Raw genomic sequence first — 27954 nt, 5'->3', positions numbered from 1 at the left:
AGTCCCTTTAATGGCGGAAGACCGTTGTCGTATAGTTGGCACAGATAGTTCAAGGAGAGAAATGGGCACATATTGTACATCTTCAGGACCTGGTTTCTCATGACATTCATGCATGTGGGTAAAGTTGTGCAGGACCTCAAATGCCTTGATCACACCATTTACATTCTGTTCTCTAAGTTGGAGGGCAGACAGGAGCACATGCCAGTTAGCGCACAAATTACCAAGACACCCTCAATGATTCTGTGAGCACGAGAAAGCCGATAATTGAAAACTCGCCTCTGGTGATTGAGTCCTTGATGTGGGTAGGGCTGCATCACATGGCGATTTAATTGGAAGGCCTCATCCGCAACAAATATATATTGTGCTGGTTTAGCCCTTGTACATGGAGGTGGATGGAAGACCAAGATCATTATTTAGAAGCCGCCGACCCATTACGGAAGTTTTGAAGATTTGGGAATCTCCTGTTCTCCCATAAGCTCAAATATCAACAATTATAAACATGTAGTTAATGTCAACTAATGCCAATAGTACAACAGAAAATACTGTTTATAATTGTAATATTGGGAACCAGAGTGTACTAGACAATTTCAGATATTGTTGACTTGCCCCGTAGGAATTCCATGAAGGGCCGATAATGATACACCAGTAGTTAGGAACCTATTGGAAAAAGGTGAAAAAGCTTAATTAGTCTCTGTGGGAGCATATCTGCTTAAAATAAAAAAAATGTTATCATGTTTACAATAAGTCAAAAAATGAAAGGCCAAAAAACATTTAGCCACCGTCTTTTTGGAATACTATATTAGGCATTTTCAGAAGTTGACCTTACTATTATATTAAGTCATAAATCATCATTTACATCCACAATTGAAGAGCAAGCTTACAGGTTTTTTTGTTTTTTTCACGATAAAAACGCGATAAAAACTCATTAAAAACGCATACATTATGCATTCTATAATTTAGAATGTATTCTGCAATTTTTGTGCTCATGATGCATTTTTTTCTGCGAAAAAACGCATTGCGGTAAAAAAAAAGTAGCATGTTCATCAATTTTGCGGGTTTTTTGCGTTTTTCCCGCTATTCTATGCATTTGGAAAAAACGCAAGAAAAAAACCATCAAAAACGCATAAAAACATGCAAAAAACGCATAAAAAACGTGGAAAAAAAAGCGAAGAAAAAAAAGCGAAAAAAAAAAACCCGCGAAAAAAAGCATGCGGATTTCTGGCAGAAATGTCAGCTGGAGTGACAGAGACTTCAGATCTACAATAGCTTTTCAGACTCAGCTGCATATCAATTCAAATGCTCATTTCTCAGTAATCGAGTAACAGAATGAAAATGTAAAGGTACTGCTGGGCTTGTCTTTGAAAGAGTTACATGTACAGTAGAGACAAAAAGTTTGGACACACCTTGTCATTTAAAGATTTTTCTGTATTTTCGTGGCTATGAAAATTGTACATTCACACTGAAAGCATCAAAACTATGAATTAACACATGTGGAATTATATACTTAACAAACAAGTGTGAAACAACTGAAATTATGTCCTATATTCTAGGTTCTTCAAAGTAGCCACCTTTTGCTTTGATGACTGCTTTGCACACTCTTGGCATTCTCTTGATGAGCTTCAAGAGATAGTCACAAGAATGGTTTTCACTTAACAGGTGTGCCCTGTCAGTTTTAATAAGTGGGATTTCTTGACTTATAAATGGAATTGGGACCATCAGTTGTGTTGTACAGAAATCTTGTGAATACACAGCTGATAGTCCTACTGAATAGGCTGTTAGAATTTGTATTTTGGCAAGAAAAAAGCAGCTAAGTAAAGAAAAACGGGTGACCATCATTACTTTAAGAAATGAAGGTCAGTCAGGCTGAAAAATTGGGAAAACTTTGAAAGTGTCCCCAAGTGCAGTGGCAAAAACCTTCAAGCGCTACAAAGAAACTGGCTCACATGAGGACCGCCCAAGGAAAGGAAGACCAAGAGTCACCTCTGCTTCTGAGGATAAGTTTATCCGAGTCACCAGCCCCAGAAATCGCAGGTTAACAGCAGCTCAGATTAGAGACCAGGTCAATGCCACACAGAGTTCTAGCGGCAGACACATCTCTACAGCAACTGTTAAGAGGAGACTTTGTGCAGCAGGCCTTCATTGTAAAATAGCTGCTAGGAAACCACTGCTAAGGACAGGCAACAAGCAGAAGAGACTTGTTTAGGCTAAAGAACACAAGGAATGGACATTAGACCAGTGGAAATCTGTGCTTTGGTCTGTTGAGTCCAAATTTGAAATCTTTGGTTCCAACCACCGTGTCTTTGTGCGACCCAGAAAAGGTGAGCAGATGGACTCTACATGCCTAGTTCCCACCGTGAAGCATGGAGGAGGAGGTGTGATGGTGTGGGGGTGCTTTGCTGGTGACACTGTTGGGGATTTATTCAAAATTGAAGGCATACTGAACCAGTATGGCTTCCACAGCATCTTACAGCGGCATGCTATACCATCTGATTTGCGTTTAGTTGGACCATCATTGATTTTTCAACAGGACAATGACCACAAACACACCTCCAGGCTGTGTAAGGACTATTTGACCAAGAAGGAGAGTGATGAGGTGCTACGCCAGATGGCCTGGCCTCCACAGTCACCAGAACTGATGGTTTGGGGTGAGCTGGACCGCAGAGTGAAGGCAAAAGGGCCAACAAGTGCTAAGCATATCTGGGAACACCTTCAAGATTGTTGAAAGACCATTCCCAGTGACTACCTCTTTAAGCTCATCAAGAGAATGCCAAGAGTGTGCAAGGCAGTCATCAAAGCAAAAGGTGGCTACTTTGAAGAACCTAGAATATAATACATAATTTCTGTTGTTTCACACTTTTTTGTTACATATATAATTCCACATGTGTTAATTCATAGTTTTGATGCCTTCAGTGTGAATGTACAATTTTCATAGTCATGAAAATACAGAAAAGTCTTTAAATGAGAAGGCGTGTCCAAACTTTTGGTCTCTACTGTACATGTAACTCTTTCAAAGACAAGCCCAGCAGTACCTTTACATTTTCATTCTATTACTCGATTACTGAGAAATGAGCATTTAAATTGATATGCAGCTGAGTCTGAAAAGCTATTGTAGATCTGAAGTCTCTGTCACTCCAGCTCTATTCTTCATTCAGCGCCTCCTCCTCCTCCTGCTGCTTGACTGATTGCTGCTTTGCATGAAGTCACACCACATAGAGGATCAGTAAGAGAGGCTCAGAAATGGAGGAAGGGACTGACCATGTAAAGGTATAACAGGACATGTCTTTGAAAGCATGCCTTTGTTCCCAAATAATAAGAACATAACATCAGAATATATGATTTGTAGAGATGGGCAGACACCTGGATGTCCAGGTCAGGCAGGTTTGGCCAAACAGTTTCAAAAAGTTCGGGGTGTGGTACCAGAACAGTAGCCGGACCCGAACCCTGACCCCATTCACTTGAATGATCAGCCTGAACATACAGTGTTTGCAATGCTGTCATGTGCATGACAGCGTGGCAAACACTGTTTCTGATTGACAGTGAAATTATCCCCACCGGTCAGAGAGCCTCGGTTCCCACGCTGTCAAAAGACAGTGTGAGCGATCAGCTGTGATCGAAGGTATAAAGTTTACCTCCGGTTACTGGTGTCAGCGTATGGGACTACAGCTTCCATCATCCGACACCTGCTGCCGCTAACAGTGCGAGCAGGAACGGCTGATGGGTCTATTCATTAGCCAGCTTCTGGGCTGTAAATAAATAATTAAAAAAAAACACGGCAGAAGCAGTGTTTGCCGCGCTGTCATGCACCTGAACCTGAAGAGTAACACGGACTTCCTGGTGAAGTTCGTGTTCGGTACGGATGCCGAACTTTACTGTTCAGATTCTAATCTCTAATGATTTGTTCTTCTCTGTCCATGGGTTTTTTCTCATAAAATTATGTGGTGTGATCTGTGATCTTGTTTTTGCATTTTCTGTTCTCAGTGGTAGTTCGAAACTGAAATTTGAACCATAAAGAATAAACTAAAAGGGCACTAGAAAAAAAATTATTGGTTTGAAGCAGTACAGATGGAAAAGAGACTTGCCCATCCAGTCTGCCCATAAACTGCATCTGAGCCTGGCATTGATTTTTCAGGGATACTTCATATTTTTGATGTGCTTTTGTCTCTCGCCAGCATGGTTACTGTTTAATGTCGCTGCAGCCAGACCACTGGTGTATGGAAACTTTATGATCTACTGTGTGTTTGATCCACCACATACAGTCAATGTAAACACAGCTTAATTGGGAAAAATGTTAGAGGTAAACCAAAACATCTGGGCACATTTCCACACACCCAAAAAACAGTATAAAATAAGAATAGGGAATGCGTATTTGATTTTAAGTTTAAAGCCATGCTTCTCAGTTTTGAAGCAGATTACATAATGGTGTAAATGAGTCACATGTAGTGCCTGTCCGGAGACTTGTTCCGACAGCTCAGAAAGCAAATATACACCTTGCATTCTATGTTGTAAAATGAGTTTATGATGCAGCCATTTGCTGTTTCTAAAAAGGAAAAATCTCTGCAGATGTTTGACTTTAAAAGAGCACAACTTACGTGAATGTCAAAAAGTGTATACACAGGTGGTCATTGTTTGAAATATATATACAGTCTATGAATATATTAAAATATAGTCTTTTGTAATAAAGTTATGTTGTACATATGTGTGCCAAACTAGATGAAATAGTTTAAAAAATGGGCTTCTCAACCTTTGAAATGCACCCCAGTCCTTGATGATCCATGGCACAGTTTCAAACGTCCTTGAGTCTTCAGGACAGGTCTGATTTTTCCAGTACTGGGCAGATGTAATAAGCTTTTATAGATCACTTCACACAGAGTAAGAATTTCCTATGAAAACTGAGCAGGAAGTTACAAGGTAACTATCTTGTACAGTGGCTAATACTTGGGATATAACCATCAACAAGCTCCTTATACCTACCCTTGCACACTGTCACAAAGGCCGCAAAACAACCCCAAAACATCTTTGAGCCTCCACCATATTTGACTGTAGGTTTGTATGTTTCATTCCAGTAAACATTAAAATGATATGCTGAACAAAAAATACTCTGTCTTGGTCTCATCTGTTCACAACATGCTTTTCCAGAAGGATATTGGCTGACTCACGTACATTTTGGCAAACTGCAATCTAGATTTTGTTATGTCTCTGTGTCAGCAGTGGGGTCCTCCTGGGTCTCATGCCATAGGGTATCATTTCATTCAAATGTTGATGGATAGTTCACTCTGACACTGATGTATCCTGATCCTGCAGGACTGCTTGAATCTCCTTGGAACTTGATTGAGGTTGTTTATCTCAAATCTGGACGATGTGTTGCAACCTTTCATCAATTTTTTTCATTTTCTGGTACAATTTCAAGGGTACCAACACTTTCAGCCATGACTGTAGTTTGAAAGACCCTAGAAATTAAAGATTAAGAAGATGTTATTTAATATAGCAACTAACAATCATAACTTTACAGCACTTGAGCATGGGCTTTAATCCTATGCCATACTAAATTTATGGCAAAATTTTTTTAGAATAAAGCTCTTGTAATCTAGCATGAGTGGGTTGGACCTCCAACTTAAGACAAATCTGGAGATCCTGGGGAAAATATTTAAGTATTTTACAACCACTTCTGTTCCTTTCTTTGCTGGCTATATAGGAGTCAATAATATCCTATGTAATAGATAACATCATCAGCACTGTTAATGCTTTAATTGCACCTGGCAAACTCATGAGAGCATAGAGCTGCTGGGTCCTAGTAGATCCAGATCAGCTATGCCAGTGACTTGTTGGTTGGTTTTCTCTATAGTTGGTGTTTTATGCATGCCGTAATTCCAGTGGAAAGAAGTGCATACAGGTACATCTCACAAGATTAGAATATCATCAAAAAGTTAATTTATTTCAGTTCTTCAATACAAAAAGTGAACCTCATATATCAGAGAGAGTCATTATAAACAGAGTGATGTATTTCAAGTATTTATTTCTGTTAATATTGATGATTATGGCTTACAGTCAATGAAAACCCATGAGTCATTATCTCAGTAAATTAGAATACTTTATAACACCAGCTTGAAAAAATGATTTTAAAATGCGAAATGTTGGCCTACTGAAATGTATGCTCAGTAAATTCACTCAATATTTGGTCGGTGCTCCTTTTGCATTAATTACTGCATCAATGCAGCAAAGCATGGAGGCGATCTGCCTGTAGCACTGGTGAGGTGTTAAGGAAGCCCAGGTTGCTTTGATAGCAGCCTGCTGCTCATCTGCATTGTTGGATCTGTTCTCTCTCATCTTCCTCTTGACAATACAACATAGATTCTCTTTTTGGTTAAGGTCAGATGAGTTTGTTGGCCAGTCAAGCACAGTGATACTGTTGTTTTTAAACCAGGTATTGGTACTGTTACGAAACTGCAGCACAGAACTAGGAGAGCAGGGGGAAAGCTGACCCTGCACTAAGACTAGGCTGAAACACTATAATGGAGCGGGTTACCCACTCCTTGCGAATAGACCCACCGACGATCCTAGTCTAAACTCAGCGAAAACTTATAAATAAGGGGAAGGAGGTCCCTAAGAGATCTAAGGACTGGGTATAAAAAACAGGTCACCTCCTAATAGGAAACACAGAAAAAGCTGCAGAAACAAACTGAAAACAGAAACAAAAGATAGCAGAACCAGAGATCCCAGAACTGCAAAATATCAAACACAGAAAGCTGTCAAAGCACCTAGCCAGAACTCTAGCGTATTAACACTGTTGTCCAGCAAGGAATAGGAGGCAAGTGCTGGGTAATAAAGGGTGATTCAATCACCTGACCAAGACAACCCAGCACCAGGCAAAAAAGACCAGCAGCCAGAAATCCACAACAAGATGGCGGATGGTCAAAACAAAACAGATTCTAACAGTACCTCCCCTTTTACGAGGATCCTCCGGATCCTCTTGGCCAAGCCTTATTCCGAAATCTCCTGTGAAAAGCCTTAATCAGCCTTTACACTGAGACATCCTCAGCTTTCACCCAGGAATTATCCTCGGGACCAAAATCCTTCCAGGACACGAGATACTGCAAACTTCCTCTGTGCCACCTGGAATCTAAAATAAGTGAAATATCAAACTCGCCGTCCTCATCAACTGGAGCAACAGTCGGCATAGGCTCCTTATCTAGTATGTCAACTTTCTTTAGTAAAGAATAAAGATACATTAAAAACTGAATTAATTCTTCAGGACGAGGGGATGTCTAATCTCACCGCTGCCGAGTTGACCACCTGAACCACTTTGAAGGTTCCTACAAACATAGGCCCCAGTTTTTTAGCAGGGATCTTCAAACGCAGATTCCTGGAGGACAACCATTCCATGTTCCCAACTGCAAAACACTTCTCCCTTCTTTTCTTGTCAAAATATTTCTTTGACCTCCTATTTGCCTCTTTCAGATTATGGCATACATTGGTCCAAACCCTGTCCAAATTTCCAGAAAAACTCCTCCTCAGGCACCGCTGCCCCAATCTTTGAAAATGGACTGAAAGATGGATGCCTCCCTGTACAGCAAAAAAAGGAGAAAACCCAGCCGAGGAAGACTATTGATTATTAAGATATTGGTAGATATTCCGAACACATCTCCTGATTGTATGCTACAAAACATCTCAAAAACTGCTCGATGTCCTGGTTCTTCCCTTCGGTCTGTCCATTGGACTCCGGATGATAATCTGACGAAAATGATAAATGAACCTTTAATCTGTCACAAAAAGCATGCCAAAAGCGAGCCACAAACTGTGGTCCTCTATCGAAAACAATGTCCGTGGGAACCCGGAAGCCTGAGAATCTCTTTCACAAATGCCTTAGCTAGAGTCTTGGTGCAGGGTAATTTATTGAATGGGACCAGATGACACATCTTACCAAACCGGTCCACAACAACCCAGATGACGGAAAAACTCTCAGAGACCGGCAGATCGGTGATAAAATCCAGAGCAAGATGTGACCATGGCGAACTAGGAACCTCCAAAGGGCACAGCAACCCTGCAGCTGGGGCATGTGAGGCCTTCGACCTAGCGCACACAGTACACTGACGCACCCACTTGATGATTTCTCTTTGCCACCCTGGCCAACAGAAACTTCTACCGATCGACTTTCTAGTTTCTGAAATCCCTGGATGACCCGCCAACCGAGAATCATGACATTCAGCAAACAAAGCTCTTCGCAAGGCTCTAGGCACAAATAATTTACCAGTGTTAGTTGGTGCAGCATTCTGGGCCTCTAAGATGCTACTCTCCAACTCAGAACCCAATGCTGCCACCACCTCCCCTCTCTGCAAAATACATTCCTCCTTCTCAGTATTAACTGCTGGAGAGAAACTATGAGGCAAAGCATGCGCTTTAACATTCTTTGTCCCAGGGATATATGTGACGGAGAAGTGAAACCGGGCAAAAAACAGTGCCCACCTAGCTTGATGGGCATTCAAACGTTTAGCAGCATCCCGATATATCAGATTCTTATGATCAGTAAAAACATTCATCGGATGTCTAGCCCCTCCAAAAAATCTCACCAATGCTCAAACACGAGTTTAACAGCCAGCAACTCTTTGTTCTCAACATCATAGTTGAGCTCAGTCTCCGAAATTTTTTTAGAAAAGAAAGCACAGGGATGCACCCCATCCTCTCTCTCTTGGGACAGAACTGCCCCCACCCTTACTGAAGAGGCATCAACCTCTATCAGAAATGGCTTGGTCTCATCCATCTGGATCAAAAGAGGAGCAAAGCTAAATCTCTCCTTGAGATCCTCAAAAGCCTTAACAGCCTCAGAGGACCATTGGACATTATTAGAACCCTTCTTGGTGAGATCAGTTATAGGTTTAGCGATCACAGAAAAATTCTTTATGAATTTTCTGTAATAATTGGCAAACCCCAAAAATCTCTGAACCGACTTCAAACATTCAGGACTAGGCCACTCCAGCACTGCCTGAACCTTAACCAGATCCATCTCAAACCCATCATTGGAGACAAGGTACCCCAAAAAATCATTTTCTGTACCGCAAACTCGCACTTCTCCAGTTTAGCAAAGAGTGAGTTATCAATCAAAATCTGTAGATCTTCGTGGACTCTCTGCCAATGCGACCCCAGATCAGGTGAATACATCAAAATATCATCCAAATAAACAATAAAACTCCTACCGATCAATGGCCTCAGAATGTCATTAATTAAATTTTGAAAAAACGCTGGTGCATTACTAAGGCCAAAAGGCATCACCAGACACTCAAAATGACCTTCTGGGGTATTAAAGGCTGTCTTCCATTCATCGCCCTCCTTCACCCGCCGAAAAAATTATATGACCCACAAAGGTTAATCTTAGAGAACCACTTCGCTCCGGTTAGTTGGTTAAACAAATGTGGAATCAGCGGCAACGGGTAAGGATTGTGCACATGGATCTTATTAATCTCCCAAAAATCCAGACACGGCCTAAGGCCCCCATCCTTCTTTTTGACAAAAAAGAATCCTACAACCACAGGGGATTTAGAGGGTCTCATATGACCTGAAGCTAAACTAGTCTGTAGGTATTCCTTTATGGCCTCCCTCTCGGGAATCATCAGATTAAATAAACGACTCTTAGGAAGTGTGGCACATGGAACGAACTCAATAGCGCAGTCATAATTTCTATGGGGTGGTAGAGCTAGCAACTCGACCTCTGAAAATACCCTCCAGAAATCATGAATGGCTTCATGAATGCCTTCTTCACAACAGCAGCAATGTGAACATTACAGCAATTACCATAAGGCTAGGTTCACATTGCGTTAAGTGCAGTCCATTCAGCGTATACACTAACGGACTGCTTTAGTGCAAGTGCCGACAAAGATCGCGTTTATGTGATCGCGCTAGCGCAGATGTTCTATCTGTGCTAGCGGTGACAGACCCGAAAATGCTGCAGACTGCGTCCGAGGGTCCGTCAAAGAATAACGGCACATCTCTAACGCATGCCGATGATGACATGCATTAGTGATGCACTACATAATGGCAGTCAATGGGTGCGCTAATGGATCTGTTACATAGCATTAGTGCCGCTATATAACGGATGCCGTCAGTGGACGGCACTTAACGCAATGTGAACCCAGCCTAACACCCCTGACCCCAGGACCTTATAGTACTAGACGACCAGTCCAGCAAAGGATTGTGCATTTTTAACCAGGGTAAACCCAGGATGACTGGGCAAGGTAATTTAGCACGAACAAACAAGTCTATACACTCCTGATGTTCCATATTCACAGTAAGTGGGAACCCGGTAACCTTTCGAGAAATACACCAATATTCCAGAGGAGTGTTATCAATAGCCACAACAGGAATAGGAGATGATAATGGTTCAGAATCAAACTTATATTTGTCCAGGAATTGTTGATCAATCAAATTGAGTGCAGGACCACAATCCACCATTACCTGAAAATCAATGGAATGACTATGATATGTGGTATTATCAGAAAAAAAAACTGCTGACCGTAAAAACACAATACGAACTGGAGTGTTACTCCTACTGACCTTTTTTTTTCTTTCCTTTTGCGAACCTCACATTGCTTATTAAAATGGTCAGCCTTACCACAATACAAGCATAGCCCTTCAGCGAACCTCTTCTCCCTCTCCTGGGAATGAGAGGACATCGCCCCAAGTTGCATCAGTTCCCCGCTGTCGACGGGGCTATCCTGAGAGAATGGTTCCAGCATTATAAGAGTCTTCTCTTCACTCCGCCTGTCTCTTAATCTTCTATCCACACAGATAGCTAACTGCATAGCAGTTTCCAAAGTATCAAGTGCAGGATATGCAATGAGCAAATCTTTAACTCTTTCACTCAAACCTGCTAAAAACTGACTCTTGAGCGCTGGGTCATTCCACCTGACATATGCGAACCATTGTCTGAACAGGGTGCAATACCTCTCAGCATCCACAGAGCCCTGTTTAAGCTGTCTGAGCTCTGCCTCAGCTGATGTGACGCGATCAGGATCATCATATAACAACCCCATAACAGAAAAAATGCTTCTACTGATGTCAAACAAGGATCTTCAGGATGTAATGAAAACGCCCAGATTTGGGGTTCACTTCGCAATAAAGATATAATAATCCCCACACGCTGTAATTCACTCCATGAGGATCTGGGTCTAAGCTGAAAATATAGTAAACATGCATTTTTAAACGTAAAAAATTCCTGCCGTTTACCAGAAAAAAACTCAGGTAATCCTACCTTAGGTTCTTCAGGGCATGCTCCAGAGCAATTACTCACATGCTGTTGAAGGTTGGTTACTTCCATAGTTAACCCTTGCAACGTTGAGCAAGGTTCTGGACACTGCACATATTGAAAGAATCCAAGATTTTTTTTATTTTTTTTATGTGTGGCTGGACAAACTGTTACAAAACTGCAGCACGGAACTAGGAGAGCAGGGGGCAAGATGACCTTGCACTAAGACTGCAAAATATCAAGCACAGAAAGCTGTCAAAGCATCTAGCCAGAACTCTAGCGGATTAACACTGTTGTCCAGCAAGGAATGGGAGGCAGGTGCTGGGTAATAAAGGGTGATACAATTACCTGACCAAGGCAACCCAGCACCAGGGGAAAAAGACCAGCAGCCAGAAAACCACAACAAGATGGTGGATGGTCAAAACAAAACAGATTCTAACAGGTACTTTTGGCAGGGTGGACAGGTGCCAAATCCTGATGGAGAATGAAAGTTCCATCTCCAATAAGTTTTTCGGCAGAGGAAAGCATGAAGTCCTGTAAAATTTCCAGGTAGATGGCTGCACTGACTTTGGTCTTGATAAAACACAGTGGACATGACAGATGACATGGCTCCCGAAACCATCACTGATTGTGGACATTTCACACTAGACCTTGGAAATCAAGTTCCCAGAGTCTGAAGGAAGAGTGGAGAGACCGACAATACAAGGTCTAGTGTGAAGTTTCCACAATCAGTGATGGTGTTAGGGCTAGCGGAACGCACCGAGTAAATAGAGATGTTTATTGATATTGGTGCGTTCGCAGCCCGGGGTCCACCGTGCAGGAGTACCTGCTGCTAGCAAACGGCGGAGCTATATGGCGGTATAGACTAACTCAGTTAATTCACTGAGTAGCCGTGAAAGGAAAGCACTGTGCCCTGTTAGACTCCACAGAGGCACAGGCTAACTGCCCAAACAGAGAGCAGTCAGTGGTCACACAAACACACAAAACTCCTCGCCGGAGGAGCCAACATTCTAGGGGCTTATTTCAGCCGGGTCCCTGAATACACTCAGACTCAATCTCCTCGCCGGAGGAGCCAGCATTCTAGGGGCTTATTTCAGCCGGGTCCCTGAACACACATACATGTGACCACACTGGCGCAAAGCACATAACATAAGACAATACTAGCGCATGGCCGTGCAGTCATGCGCAGTATATATAGTTGCAGCACAGGAAGCTGCTACTGAAGTTTTTGCCCTTTCAGGACCTTCCAGAAGGACCAATGGAAAGTGCTGCAGTACCTGAGCATGTTTTGCCCTTTCAGGACCTTCCAGAAGGACCAATGGAATGTACTGCAGCACCTGAGCATGTGACCGAACATGTGGCCCTCGACCTCCAATGGGAGACCCTGCCCTGGGCATGCTCAGTGTGAGTAAACAAGGACTTAGTCCCAGAGAGGCTCGCTCGCCGCAGATCAGTGCAGGGTACCATAGGAAAGCCAGAAAAGGCAGTAGTGACCCTATGCACTGAATCAGCCCCAGCGAGACGCTGGGAGCGACGTCTCCGCTGAGCAGAGCCCACTGCGGCCGATACAGAATGGGAGACCGCAGCAGACACGGATCGAGATTCCCCCTGTGCAGCAGAGGAAACTCGTCTCCTAACAGATGGTTCCGGGAGCCATGTCATCTGCTGGTTTAGGTCCACTGTGTTTTATCAAGACGAAAGTCAGCTCATCCATCTACCAGAAAATTTTAGAGCAGATATGTCTTGCACTGAGGAGAGGCTTCCGTCAGGCCATTTTGCCATAAAGGCCCAACTGTTGGAGGGCTGCAGTGATAGTTGACTTTGTGGAACTTTCTCACATCTCCCTACTGCATCTCTGGAGCTCAGCCACAGTGATCTTGGGGTTCTTCTTTACCTCTCTCACCAAGGCTCTTCTCCCATGATTGATCAGTTTGCCTGGACAACCAGGTCTAGGAAGACTTCTGGTGGTCCCAAACTTCTTCCTTTTAAGGATTATGTTGGCCACTGAGCTCTTAGGAACCTTGAGTATTGCAGAAATTATTTTGAAACCTTGGCCAGATCTATGCCTTGCCAAAATTCTGTCTCTGAGCTCCTTGGCCAGTTCCTTTGACCTCATGATTCTCATTTTGTCTGACATGCACTGTGAGGTCTTACATAGACAGGTGTGTGCCTTTTCAACTCAAGTCCTATCAGTTTAGTTAAACATAGCTGTCCTCCAATGAAGGAGTAGAACCATCTCAAGGAGGATCACAAGGAAATGGACAGCATGTGACTTAAATATGAGTGTCTGAGCAAAGGGTCCAAATACTTATGACCATGTGATATTTCAGTTTTTCTTTTTTAATACGTTTACAAAAATTTCTATTTCTGTTTTTCTTCAGTTAAGATGGGGTGCAGAGTGTTTCACTGCAGCCATTTGGTAAATTCAAAAAAGTTCATTTTTTTCTCATTAATGTACAAAGACTGTAAAATTTAAAGGGGTCTGAATACTTTCCGTACCCACTGTACACTACACACTAGTTTTATATGTGTCCTAAACAGCAACAAAAATAAATCAGAACATATGTTAGACAATATATCTACAGTGATTCAGCAAATCCACACATTACTTCAAAATACCTGTAAATATTGCATTGCTTTACATGTCCATAATTTTAGCTATTTTATCATGACTGATAGACCCTAATGATTCTTTGTGCTATTCACAATTTGCTGATATCATATCACACAGCATTTTCCATATCAGAAAGCATAGTGCATGGTTATGAGTGATGTTTACAGCAGAAATGAATGAAAAGCAGTATACTATGGCATGTCAGAATGAAAGTGCTGAATCAGACAAGAAAGACCTAATTCCAAAAGAATGCTAGAATTAAGAATTCTGTGACTTTTAAGTAAATCCTAGGAGTATGCAATTAATGTACATTCAGCTGCATGTCTTTTACATAGAAAACAGGAATGTTTCCCTTATAAATATATTATGCGAAGTAATTAATACATCTGTCCTTTATCGGGATATTTGAGTACATGAGGAAAGGTTTAGCTCCTCTAGCTGTGAAGTGTATACTTTTTAGAAGTCTAATGTCTGCAATATGTTTAGTGACCACTAGATGGGGCTATGATCCAGATAAAAGCCTGCATTTCTAGTTTGCTGTGATTTTCATTTACCTTAGTATATAGGCATGCTGCTTTGTAGACTGTTTGCTCTAGAAGTCAAATATGTTCATTCTTATTAATAGCAGATTATAATATGTATTGATTTTCTGGCAGACACCACTTTTTTTTTTTTTTACAAGTTTGTATTTTGTTTCAGTGCCCAAGCAACACTTATGACCCAATGATAAAATCAACCAAAGACTTCCCAGATGATGTTATTAGTTTTGTAAAGAACCACCCGCTTATGTATAAGTCGGTGTACCCTCTGCATGGTAAACCTGTGTTCACCAGACTGAATGTGGAATACAAGCTAACTCAGATCGCGGTTGACCATGTGATAGCAGAAGACGGGCAGTATGATGTCATGTTTCTCGGAACAGGTAAATTGCATCTTTCAATATTATTTAATGTATTATTTTATTATTATTATTGTATCATTGCATTGGTTCCTATAGTAACGTGCGTTAGAAGCTAAATATATGTGTAATATGTTGTTTATTATATTACAGCTAATAAGAATTTTATTGCAAGTGAAAACAATTTTAATTAAAGTCACCAGCAAGTCCCAATATCATGTAAAAGAATGAGATTTAATAGTGTCTGCAGATCTCAGGGGTGACTTTTCATACTGATTGTCGTCTATAGTATAGGGCTACTCCTTTTGATAAATACTTTAAGCGCTGCCAAACTCTTATTAAATGATCATTCACATCGTCATATAGGAATATTGCCAGATAGTGATTGTAAAAAGAAGCAGTTTTGCAACTTTTCATTATTCTTACTTATATAGCACCATCATATTCCGCAGCGCTTTACAGATATTATCATCACTGTCCTCATTGGGGCTCACAATGTATAATCCCTATCAGTATGTCTTTGGAATGTGGGAGGAAACCGGAGAACCCGGGGGAAACCCCCACAAACACGGAGAGAACATACAAACTCCTTGCAGATGTTGTCCTTGGTGGGATTTGAACCCAGGACCCCAGTGCTATTGACTGAAACACCGTGCTGTCTAATTTTGCTGCTTATTGAAATGTGCAGTTCTTGATATAGTAACATGTTTGGCTTGTTGCCTAGGAAACTGACCATCACTGCTATCCAACTTGTAAGTAATTGATTCAAGCTGGCCAAGATTACATGGTAACTGCGCCCTTCAGCTTCAAAACAGTGCTTACTAGTTGAGTAGAAAAGAGCTTGTAAGGGCTGCTCATGTTCTGCTGTCTAGTAGTGGTGGTCAGTCTCCAAGGCAGTGAGCTGTAAACAAAAGGAAACTGTTATTATCTCAAAAACGCCTGAAATTTGTAAAATTCAGTCAATTGCAGAATGCCTTTACAGTCTCTCTCCAACAATACCCCTTTATGAAAATGAGGATAACCCTTTTTTGCAGTAAGGGGAGATTCCTAAATTATATAGTTTATACTGGAGCTACTAAATAACCCATTTTTCTTAACGACAAAGGGAAGATTAATACTGACTGGGAAAAATTGGTTAACAAGTCAGAAGAGATCGATGACAAATTACATAAGATAGCTTTGTATCACCTCCCATTCTTTGTGAAATTGTCACATTCTGACAGCAAATTTGTGTAAGCATAACAGGCTAATAACAGACCTTCCAATTAAAATTTTCATTAATATACTGTATATACTGAATATTCATACACAGATGTGTCCACCCCTAACCTTTTTTGAATTGTCTTAGCTTGGGAGGTGCAGAAATTGTATAGTAAATTGTGCTACATTGTTCCCAAAACTCTTATTTATTCCTATGGTTTCAGTGCCTGGACAGACGGACTCTTGTCTATCAAATCCATAGATGGGAATAACCCTTTTAAAACATTTTTAGACATAGTGATATTCTTGAAAATCTGTAAATTCTCTTTGTAATGTGTATTCTTAGGCCGGCGTCACACTAGAGAGAAATACGGACGAGCGAGAGGCGCAAAAACAACGCATTGCACTCGGACCAATGTTTCTCTATGGGGCAGCTTCCATCAGCCGTATATTTCTCGGCCGTATTTTACGGGTTGAGAAAATCACAGCATGCTGCGTTTGTCAGCGTATTCATCCAAAAATATGCCAATGAAAGTCTATGGGGCGAAAAAAATACGGAATACACACGGACCACATGTCTGCCTTGTGAGAAATACGCAGCGGTGTCCTATAGAAAAGCCGGCAATTCAGTGCAGTGTACAGTAAAATCACACTGACAGGTTAGAATAGAATAGCTAGAATAAATGTCTACACATATATATATATATATATATATATATATATATATACCAGTGAGACACACACACATATATATATATATATATTTATATTTAATACAGAAATAGATAGTAGAATAGCTGGTAATTCAATTGTCGGCTTTTGCTGAGTCCTTACCGAACCCGACAGGATATGAGACATGGTTTACATACAGTAAACCATTTCATATCCATTAGATTTTTACATATTCCTCACTAATAATGTTAGAAGTGTGTGTGTACAATTTGGGAGCTGTAGGTGTTAATTTATAGGGTTAATTCACGGAAAAAACTGGCGTAGGCTCCCGCACAATTTTCTTCGCCAGAGAGGGAAAGCCAGTGACTGAGGGCAAATATTAGGAGCCTGAAGAAGGACCATGGTTATTGGCCCCCCTTGGCTAAAGAAATCTGCCCTCAGCCACCCCAGAAAAGGCACATCTGGAAGATGGCACTTAGCCTCTCTCTTCTCACTCCTGTGTAGCGGTGGGATAGGAAGTAATAAAGGGGCTAATGTCACCTTTCTATTGTAAAGTAACCTTAAGCTTGGTTAATGATGGAGAGGTGTCATTAAGACACCTATCTATTATTAATCCAATAGTAGGAAATGGTTAATAATACACACACATTAAGAATAAAGTATTTTAATGAAAGAAACACACAGGTTTAACATCTTTATTGTACGCTTAATGCAAAGCAAAGCCCTCGTTCTTCTGACGAAAACAAAAAAAATCAATATCCCATACTTGTCCGCCGTACAGTCAAGTTCCACCATGTAAATCCATCTGAAGGGGTTAAATACATGTACAACCGGGAGCGCTGCTAATGCGGCCACTCCCGGCTGTAAACGACTGGGGAATGAATGTAATGCAGGGAAACGGAGCATCAGTGACTAGCGGTGCCGTCACCGAAGCTGCGCCCCCTGGAGGCATGAACTCATTTGAACTGTAGCGTGGGAAAGTTTCTGAATATTTTCTCATGCTACAGTTCAAATGAGTTCATGCCTCCAGGGGGCGCAGCTTCGGTGACGGCACTGCTAGTCACTGAAGCTCTGTTCCCTGCATTACATTCATTCCCCAGTCGTTTACAGCCGGGAGTGGCCGCATTAGCAGCGCTCCCGGTTGTAAATGTATTTAACCCCTTCAGATGGATTTACATGGTGGAACTTGACTGTACGGCGGACAAGTATGGGATATTGTTTTTTTTGTTTTCTTCAGAAGAACAAGGGCTTTGCTTTGGATTGAGCGTACAATAAAGATGTTAAACCTGTGTGCTTCTTTCTTTCATTAAAATACTTTATTCTTAATGTGCGTGTATTTTTAACCATTTCCTACTATTGGATTAATAATATATATACAGGTCCTTCTCAAAAAATTAGCATATAGTGTTAAATTTCATTATTTACCATAATGTAATGATTACAATTAAACTTTCATATATTATAGATTCATTATCCACCAACTGAAATTTGTCAGGTCTTTTATTGTTTTAATACTGATGATTTTGGCATACAACTCCTGATAACCCAAAAAACCTGTCTCAATAAATTAGCATATTTCACCCATCCAATCAAATAAAAGTGTTTTTTAATAACAAACAAAAAACCCAACAAATAATAATGTTCAGTTATGCACTCAATACTTGGTCGGGAATCCTTTGGCAGAAATGACTGCTTCAATGCGGCGTGGCATGGAGGCAATCAGCCTGTGACACTGCTGAGATGTTATGGAGGCCCAGGATGCTTCAATAGAGGCCTTAAGCTCATCCAGAGTGTTGGGTCTTGCGTCTCTCAACTTTCTCTTCACAATATCCCACAGATTCTCTATGGGGTTCAGGTCAGGAGAGTTGGCAGGCCAATTGAGCACAGTAATACCATGGTCAGTAAACCATTTACCAGTGGTTTTGGCACTGTGAGCAGGTGCCAGGTCGTGCTGAAAAATGAAATCTTCATCTCCATAAAGCATTTCAGCCGATGGAAGCATGAAGTGCTCCAAAATCTCCTGATAGCTAGCTGCATTGACCCTGCCCTTGATGAAACACAGTGGACCAACACCAGCAGCTGACATGGCACCCCACACCATCACTGACTGTCGGTACTTGACACTGGACTTCAGGCATTTTGGCATTTCCTTCTCCCCAGTCTTCCTCCAGACTCTGGCACCTTGATTTCCGAATGACATGCAAAATTTGCTTTCATCAGAAAAAAGTACTTGGGACCACTTAGCAACAGTCCAGTGCTGCTTCTCTGTAGCTCAAAAGTGGCTTTACCTGGGGAATGCGGCACCTGTAGCCCATTTCCTGCACACGCCTGTGCACAGTGGCTCTGGATGTTTCCACACCAGACTCAGTCCACTGCTTCCTCAGGTTCCCCAAGGTCTGGAATCGGTCCTTCTCCACAATCTTCCTCAGGGTCCGGTCTCCTCTTCTCATTGTACAGCGTTTTCTGCCACATTGTTTCCTTCCAACAGACTTACCATTGAGGTGCCTTGATACAGCACTCTGGGAACAGCCTATTTGTTGAGAAATTTCTTTCTGGGTCTTACCCTCTTGCTTGAGGGTGTCAATGATGGCCTTCTTGACATCTGTCAGGTCGCTAGTCTTACCCATGATGGGGGTTTTGAGTAATGAACCAGGCAGGGAGTTTATAAAAGCCTCAGGTATCTTTTGCATGTGTTTAGAGTTAATTAGTTGATTCAGAAGATTAGGGTAATAGGTCGTTTAGAGAACCTTTTCTTGATATGCTAATTTATTGAGACAGGTTTTTTGGGTTATCAGGAGTTGTATGCCAAAATCATCAGTATTAAAACAATAAAAGACCTGACAAATTTCAGTTGGTGGATAATGAATCTATAATATATGAAAGTTTAATTGTAATCATTACATTATGGTAAATAATGAAATTTAACACTATATGCTAATTTTTTGAGAAGGACCTGTATATATATATATATATATATATATATATATATATATATATATATATATGTGTGTGTGTCTCACTGACATATATATATATATATATATATAGACTGTATATATAGTTTCAAGAATACTTGAGCCCATGGTTCCATTATATGTCCATTTTGCAAGCCGGCGAGAAAATCTCACCGCACGGATGTCATACGGATGCCATACATATGACACCCGGAAATTGCATCCTCGCATTGAATACGGATCGCTGTTCAGGACATTTTCTGCATATCTCGGCCGTAAAACAACAGACCGTATTTTTATACATTAGTTGTGACACCGGCTTTATTTTTTACTTTAGCGAGTTCTTAACAAATGCAAATGGACGGTGCAGGATCAGGAACTGAGCCTGTGCCATAACTAGAAAGTTCCAGCTGAGTGATACAGATGGCATTCACTGCTAACAGCAGAGAGCAGAACTTGCTGATTAACCCCTTAAAGTCTAAAGGTACCGTCACACTCAGCAACTTTACAATGAGAACGACAACGATCCGTGACGTTGCAGCGTCCTGGATAGCGATCTCGTTGTGTTTGACACGCAGCAGCCATCTGGATCCCGCTGTGCCATCGCTGGTCGGAGCTAGAAGTCCAGAACTTTATTTCGTTGTCAGGTCGGCATGTATCGTCGTGTTTGACAGCAAAAGCAATGATGCCAGCAATGTTTTTACATGGAGCTAACAACCAGCTACAACGATAAGTGAGTCGCTGTTACGTCACTGGATCGCTCCTGCATCGTTCTGGAGCTGCTGTGTTTGACGTCTCTACAGCGACCTAAACAGCGACGCTGCAGCGATCTAGTTTAGGTCGGATCGTTGTCTATATTGCTGCAGCGTCGCTGAGTCTGACGGTACCTTAACAGTGACAACTAAAGCAGCGCAGTACTATGTGAGCCCTGTTTCGAGCGACCATTAACCCCTTTGGAGGCAATCATGTGATGTCGATGGGTTGCCATATTCATAACTAATGGAGTAGCGTCAGACTGATGAAAATATCAAATTGTTCAACTCATCCATTAAAAGCATAATGCAACAAAAAAAGATAAAAAAAGATAAAAATGACAGATTTCATCTTTTTTTTCTTTTCCATATCTCCCAAAATGGAATAAAAAACAATATTTGTGTCCCAAAATGGTGTTAATAAAAAGATCATCTCATCTCCAAAGTAGCAATCCTGAGTACAGATCATCTGAAAAAAAAAATGTTACGGTTCTCAGAAAATGGCAATATATTTATAGTTATATTTTTAGTACATTGTATGGTAAAATGAATGGTGTCATTCAATGCTACAACTTGTATGGGGAAAAAAAACAAAAGTTATGACTTGTCTAAGAAAGGAAGGAAACAAAACAATGAAACAATGGCCAGTGAGTTATCTGTGAAGTTATTACAATAACATAGGACTGAAACTATTGAAAGTAAATGATTGACTCTTCTTGTATTTTAGATGTTGGGACAATTCTCAAAGTAATTAGCGTCGCCAAAGGTATCTGGAATATGGAAGAGGTTCTGCTGGAAGAGCTGCAGATATTTAAGGTATTGAAAACAAATTATCCACTTCAGGAAGAATTGTCTGTCAATAGAAAGGATGAAGACAGTGATAAACAGGGCTATGAAGGCCATCATATGGGCAGGTAGATTTCTGTGGACACAACACACCGTGAGGAGGCAGCTTTGTTATGGAAGAAGCAGAAGTTGTGAAGCTGAGATTGACAAGGGCTAACATGGGGTTAATGAAGGGTGCAGGACAGAACAGGAGGGAAGTCCTAAAATGTTCATAGTTTATTTAGTGTAAGCAAAAGATCAAACATTGGAAAGACTTTGATTTGACCCTGAAACATTTATTTTCTTGCATTCCATTTTTATTGACTTTTAGGCCCCGTATTTAATTATTTTTATGTCACGTTTCTTTTCTTTTTTGCATTGTGGTATTCAGTGATGTTTATTGCACCAAATACATGGTGCATAGTCAAAAATAGCTTTATTTCCTGCCGTTATCCATTTTTGCAACTTTTTGAGCATCATTTTTTTTTTTTTTTCAAATTGTCACCAAACATGCGACTTTTAAACAAAGATATGCATAAAACTACACCGGGGGGACAGGAGCAGCAACTTGTCAAAAAGTTGCAATTAATGAATAAGTCGAAAATACCTGGTAGCCAAAAAAAAAGAATAAACAAAAACACAGGAGAGCACATTTCGAGGGGGTTTGTGTGAAATGATGTCCAATTTTCCTTTTTTTATCAGTTTTTTGTGTTGAAGGAAATAAACATGTATATAACAAAACATGTAATTGCAATAATTTTCCTGGAGAAATACTTCATTTACTGGAACTATTTAAAGGGTGCCAACACTTTTGGCCATGCCAGTATATAGTGACAGTTCTGATACCCAGTGTTACTTCTTTTCCAGAAACCATCACCAATTACTAACATTGAACTATCCATTAAGCAGGTAAGAGAGATGTGTAAATCGCTATCTGTGCAATGTGCTGGTCAATAGTTTATGTAAAAATAGAGAATTGTTCTCCATAATAACCCGTAAGATTGCATCTGTCATCTCTCCGAGGGATGATGGCATCAGGAGCCTCACAAGTTCCTTCGGTCATCTTCTCATATCCAGCCCTTCCTCTTCTGTACAGTATGGTTTGGCCTGCAGTAACCATGTTATTGGCATACATAGAGCAGCTGGGCTTTTGGCCAATATTGCCTATAATGTAGCCAAATGACTATAGACAATGTCAGCAATAGTTATGTGATCCATTCACAGAAAGGTAGGAAAGGCTGTACAACACAGATAAAATAGATGGTGGCTGACAATATGACATATATAGATATTTACATGATGTCAAATATTAATGAGGCACATTGAGCATGAGCTGACAAGCAAAAAAAAGAGAAGAGAAATGTATTTCAATGTATCGTCCTGCACTGATTTACTTCACAGCCCTGATGTGCAATGCTACAGAATTGTCAGCAGGTGGCAGTATTACACCTTGTGATTGCTGCTCTATAATTATATTCTAGTAGTTTAGTATCCCCCTCTATGCCACTGGTAATGGCTTAATTTGGGCTTAGTATCGAAAAGAAAACTCCTTGGATAAGCCAGTAACATTGTTACAAAATGTAACACTTTATTAATAATATTCTACCTTAAATATAAAACAAACAGCTTAATCAACTCATTTTTCTATAGCAGGAACCTGTCACCAGATCAAAAGTGGCCAGTGCTTGCTCTTATTTTATTCTCACTGCTTCCCTGGGTATTCCATATTTTTTTTGCCTTTTACATATGTCATAATGTTCCAGAGATATGGGCCTTTTATTTAGTGCTTACTTTTTCCAATGGCGCGTTGAGCACTAAGGACAAGGCTTTAGGCTTCTCTGCATTATTACTCTGTACACAACGCCCCCTTGGTAAAGACCATAAAAATCATCTCTAAATAAAAAGGCTCATGTGTCTGGAACAATTGGGTGGATTAAAAAAGAACAGAATAATCAGGGGAGCAGCGGGAATAAAATTTCCTGAAAAACTTGGCACTTTTGGTCACATGTCCTCTATAAATGTATGTATGTAAAAATTTTTATATATCTACTATATAATTGTCTAAGGGTCACTTCCGTCTTTCTGTCCTTCTGTCTGTCCTTCTGTCACGGATATTCATTGGTCGCGGCCTCTGTCTGTCAAGGAAATCCAAGTCGCTGATTGGTCGCGGAAAAAAAGCCACGACCAATCAGCGATGGGCACAGTCCGGAATAAAATGGCCGCTCCTTACTCCCCGCAGTCACTGCCCAGCGCCCGCATACTCCCCTTCAGCCACCGCTAACACAGGGTTAATGTCGGCGGTAACGGACCGCGTTATGCCGCAGCTAACGCACTCTGTTACCGCCGCTATTAACCCTGTGTGTCCTCAACTTTTTACTATTGATGCTGCCTATGCGGCATCAATAGTAAAAAATCTAATGTTAAAAATAATAAAAAAACAAAAAAACTGCTATACTCACCCTCTGTTGTCCACAGAGCCGGCCGCCATCTTCCGTTCCCGGCGATGCATTGCGAAATTACCAAGAAGACTTAGCGGTCTCGCGAGACCGCTAAGTCATCTGGGTAATTTTGCAATGCATCCTGGGAACGGAAGATGGTGGCAGCTGCGCGCTCATCGCCTGCGCCAGATCCGAAGGTGAGTATGTTACAACTACAAGAGGCCCTCGGATCCGAAGGTGAGTATGTTTATTTTTTGTTTTTTAATCTGTGACATACGTGGCTGGGCAATATAATACGTAGCTGGGCAATATACTACGTGACTGGGCAATATACTACGTGACTGGGCAATATAATACGTAGCTGGGCAATATACTACGTGACTGAGCAATATAATACGTGGCTCTGTGCTGTATACTACATAGCTGTGCAATATACTACATAGCTGTGCAATATACTACGTAGCTGGGCAATATACTACGTGGCTGGGCAATATACTACGTGGCTGGGCAATATACTACGTGGCTGGGCAATATACTACGTAGCTGGGCAATATACTACGTGGCTGGGCAATATACTACGTGGCTGGGCAATATACTACGTGGCTGGGCAACATACTACATGGCTCTGTGCTGTATACTACGTCGCTGTGCAATATACTACGTAGCTGGGCAATATACTACGTCGCTGTGCAATATACTACGTAGCTGGGCAATATACTACGTCGCTGTGCAATATACTACGTAGCTGGGCAATATACTACGTGGCTGGGCAATATACTACGTGGCTGGGCAATATACTACGTGGCTGGGCAATATACTACATGGCTCTGTGCTGTATACTACGTCGCTGTGCAATATACTATGTGACTGGGCAATATACTACGTCACTGGGCAATATACTACGTGACTGGGCAATATACTACGTAACTGGGCAATATACTACGTGGCTCTGTGCTGTATACTCCGTCGCTGTGCAATATACTACGTAGCTATAAATAAAATAAATAAATAAATAAAAAAATATAAATAAAATAAATAAAAAAATAGGCAATATACTACGTGGCTGGGCAATATACTACGTGGACATGCATATTCTAGAATACCCGATGCGTTAGAATCGGGCCACCATCTAGTATGATATATTTGTGTGAAAATGATGAACATTATTTCCAAATTGGCTCCTAACTTTTCAATACTTTGTTGAGGCCTTAGATTTTCCCATCTTAGACAATTATAGGATATTTATGGCATATGTCTGAAATTTCTGAAAGATCTAGGTACCACCTCTGGAAGCCAGAACGTATCTCCATAATGAGGTTTCTGTATTACATGTTAAAGGCAATCTCTCAGCAGGTTTTTGCTACCTCACATGTAAGCAGCGTAAAATGTAGGAAAAGAGACTCAGATTCCAAAGATGTATCACTTAGTTTACTGGGTGTAGCTATTCTGACAGAGTTTTTAAATGTTTCAAGTAGCAGAGCTGAGAAAGCTAATCCAGCCAACATCCCAGGTTTCTGTGTACATTGTCTATTGACAGTGAGCTGCTTATCAATGAAGGGGGCGTGGTCGGACAACTTGGCAAAAGGGAGCTAGTCTGGGCAGTGTTAATCTTCTGGTTATAAAACCTTCATTATGTGGCAACAACAACATACAGCCTGACTCTACTACCTCATGCTGTCTCCAGATTACATAGCAAAAACCTGCTGACAGATTGCTTAGCATGCCAACTCTCCATTCACAGTAAATATTCCAAAAGCCGGGATGTTAGTTGAGCAAGCTCCCTTCTGAAATGTGGGTCCCAGAGGTTTAACGTTCCCTACGGATGAACCATAAATGTTTAAAATAAAGAAATATGTGTGTCATCAACTACTGTGATAGATGTAATTGTGGTTATATCTAATTTATCACTTAGTATTTCCAGAGACGTATATAAGTGCATAAAACCTGAATAGAATTTCTTGCAGTGTCTCAACTGAGGGGTTGACCACCTATAGAGATATTGTCTTTAAACTTAAATGCAATGCATATACTTATAATAAAAATCATATTTGCAAATAAATCCCATTTACATTTTTGTACCATTTGGTTTTTACAGGTTCTTTGTTTCCTTGCATATTCACCTTTGATGTAGTCTATGGTCATAAATCCCTAACGAAAGCACAGACAAGGGAGATTAAAGAGTTACACATTTTCCACTGCACACTCATGGCTAGCTCATATATGTAATATTTTTAGACCCAATTACATGCATTTAAGTAGAAACTAAAAATTGTCTGAAGGTTTCAGTTCAGGTCACGAGGCCCAGAGCCAAGTCCACCATCACAGTCTATTCCTGAACTGTGTATGTTGAAGTGTGAACCAGCTTAAAGGAGTCATATCAGAAACACAAAGCTACTTTTTTCCAGAAATAGGGCCACAGTTGTCCATAGCCTGTGACTAGCATTGCAGCATTCAACTGAATCTCATGTAAATTTCGAATTTCTTATGACCCTTTTAATGTATTGTCCAATGTTATTACATTTCTCTTGCTCCACTGCACCTTGCCAGCTGCAAAGTGCATATTTGTTAGATTCTTTTGACCAGATTTGTATTTTTCACTGTAGCACCAGCTTTACATTACCTCCAAGGATGGTCTGGTTCAGCTGTCACCACATAGGTGTGATACATATGGAAAAGCTTGCACAGACTGCTGCCTTGCAAGAGACCCATACTGTGCTTGGGATGGAAATTCTTGTTCAAGATACATACCTACATTGAAAAGGTAAATCATAGAGAATTTATTTACTGGAAGCATATTATACAGGGTGTAGCGCGGTAATTTGCTGATTTGGGAATGAAATAAAAAAATTATGATCATTAGAAAAATTTATTTTATATTTTAATTATACTGAACAGTAATGGAATTTTTAAATTACATGGTTTTAAATAGTGTATCTGGCAAATGTCGACCTTCGCTATCCACACACTGCTGCATACTTTTTCTGAAGTTTTCATGAACTCCAACAAGCATGTCCACTGGTATTCTGCCAATTTCAGCTTCAATATTGTTCTTTAGGTCTTCCAAGGTGTTGGGACGGTTGATATACACCTTAGACTTCAGGTAACCCCAAAGGAAAAAATCGCATGGGGCTAAATCTGGTGAGCGTGCTGGCCAGTTCACATCTCCCCTCAAAGAGATAAGCCGTCCAGGAAACATTTGCCTCAAACAATTCATGGTAACCCTCGCTGTGTGTGCAGTGGCACCATCCTGTTGGAACCATGTATCCTCTAGTTCCATTGCCTCAAGAGCCGGCTGAAAATAATCCTGTATCATAGACAAGTACCGTTCGGAGTTCACAGTTATGGCACGACCATTATCCTGAAAAAAGTAAGGACCAATGATGCCTACTCGTGATATGGCGCACCACACAGTGACGCGGTCCGAATGCAGAGGTCTCTCGTGAACTTCTCTGGGGTTTGTTTCACTCCAGTAACGCATATTTTGTTTGTTTACACACCCACTGAGGTGAAAATGTGCCTCATCAGAAAAAAACACAATTGCGTCACGGGGTATCGTTGCTAACATGTCTTCACAAGAGGTCCGCCGTGTCAAATAGTCCCATGCTGACAAATGTTGGACCACGCACATTTTATACGGGTGAAAATTCAGTTCATCATGAAGAATCCGGTGGAGAGAATGTCTTGAAATGCCAAGAGCAAATGATTGCTTCCGAGCAGAGCGTTTCGGAGATTGCAGTACTGCTGCTCTAACTCTCTCGATGTTTTGTGGTGTTGTAATCCTTCTCTCAGGTCCCCTTCGTACACATGACACATTCCCTGCTGTTCTGAATGCATTCACCCAATTTACAATTGATTGCCGTCCAGGAACACGTCCGCGTGGAGGAACAGCGAATTGTAAACGAAAAGCACGCTGCACTGCAATGATCGAGTGGGCATTTGAAAAATACGCTTCAACACAAAATGACCTCTCCTCACGTGTCCACTGCATGATGGCAACTGAAAGGCAAAGGAATACAAATCTCCCATCAGCCACTGTAAGCCACACCCACTCTCCCCTCTCTTCGACCGACAGTGCCGCCACAGCATGCAGTGCAAAAAAGCAAATTACCACGCTCCACCCTGTACATGCAAATCTGCATGATATAAAAAAAGTACTAAGAAATGCAACAGTATAATTCACAAGATACAGTATGGCCTGTGAGACATCACTAACTTCAAGTGTTTCCTCCTCCCAAGGCGTTCAAGAAGACAAGACGTGAAAAATGGGGATCCTCTAACACAGTGCTGGGATGTAGATGACAGTAAGTATAGTAAGCAAAGTACTTTAATGTGAACAGATATATTTGACACTAAGGCCGGGGTCACACT

The 27954-nt window shown here is 41.1% G+C and overlaps 1 protein-coding gene across 2 annotated transcripts in view; it reads left to right on the top strand.

Moving 5' to 3' along the window:
- SEMA3D (semaphorin 3D) overlaps positions 1 to 27954 on the top strand; it is a 327020-nt gene that overhangs the window by 270845 nt on the left and 28221 nt on the right. For both annotated transcript variants that reach the window (XM_069765163.1, XM_069765164.1), the window contains 5 exons: positions 14547 to 14769; positions 21051 to 21139; positions 22016 to 22057; positions 26190 to 26347; positions 27823 to 27887. In XM_069765163.1, coding sequence (XP_069621264.1) covers positions 14547 to 14769; positions 21051 to 21139; positions 22016 to 22057; positions 26190 to 26347; positions 27823 to 27887 — 577 coding nt within the window. The remainder of the gene's footprint in view (positions 1 to 14546; positions 14770 to 21050; positions 21140 to 22015; positions 22058 to 26189; positions 26348 to 27822; positions 27888 to 27954) is intronic.

This window comes from Ranitomeya imitator, chromosome 4 (genome assembly GCF_032444005.1).
Source record: "Ranitomeya imitator isolate aRanImi1 chromosome 4, aRanImi1.pri, whole genome shotgun sequence".
Taxonomy (NCBI): domain Eukaryota; kingdom Metazoa; phylum Chordata; class Amphibia; order Anura; family Dendrobatidae; genus Ranitomeya; species Ranitomeya imitator.
The sequence above is the reverse complement of the archived record's forward strand: the minus strand, read 5'-3'. Positions and strand labels throughout refer to the sequence as shown.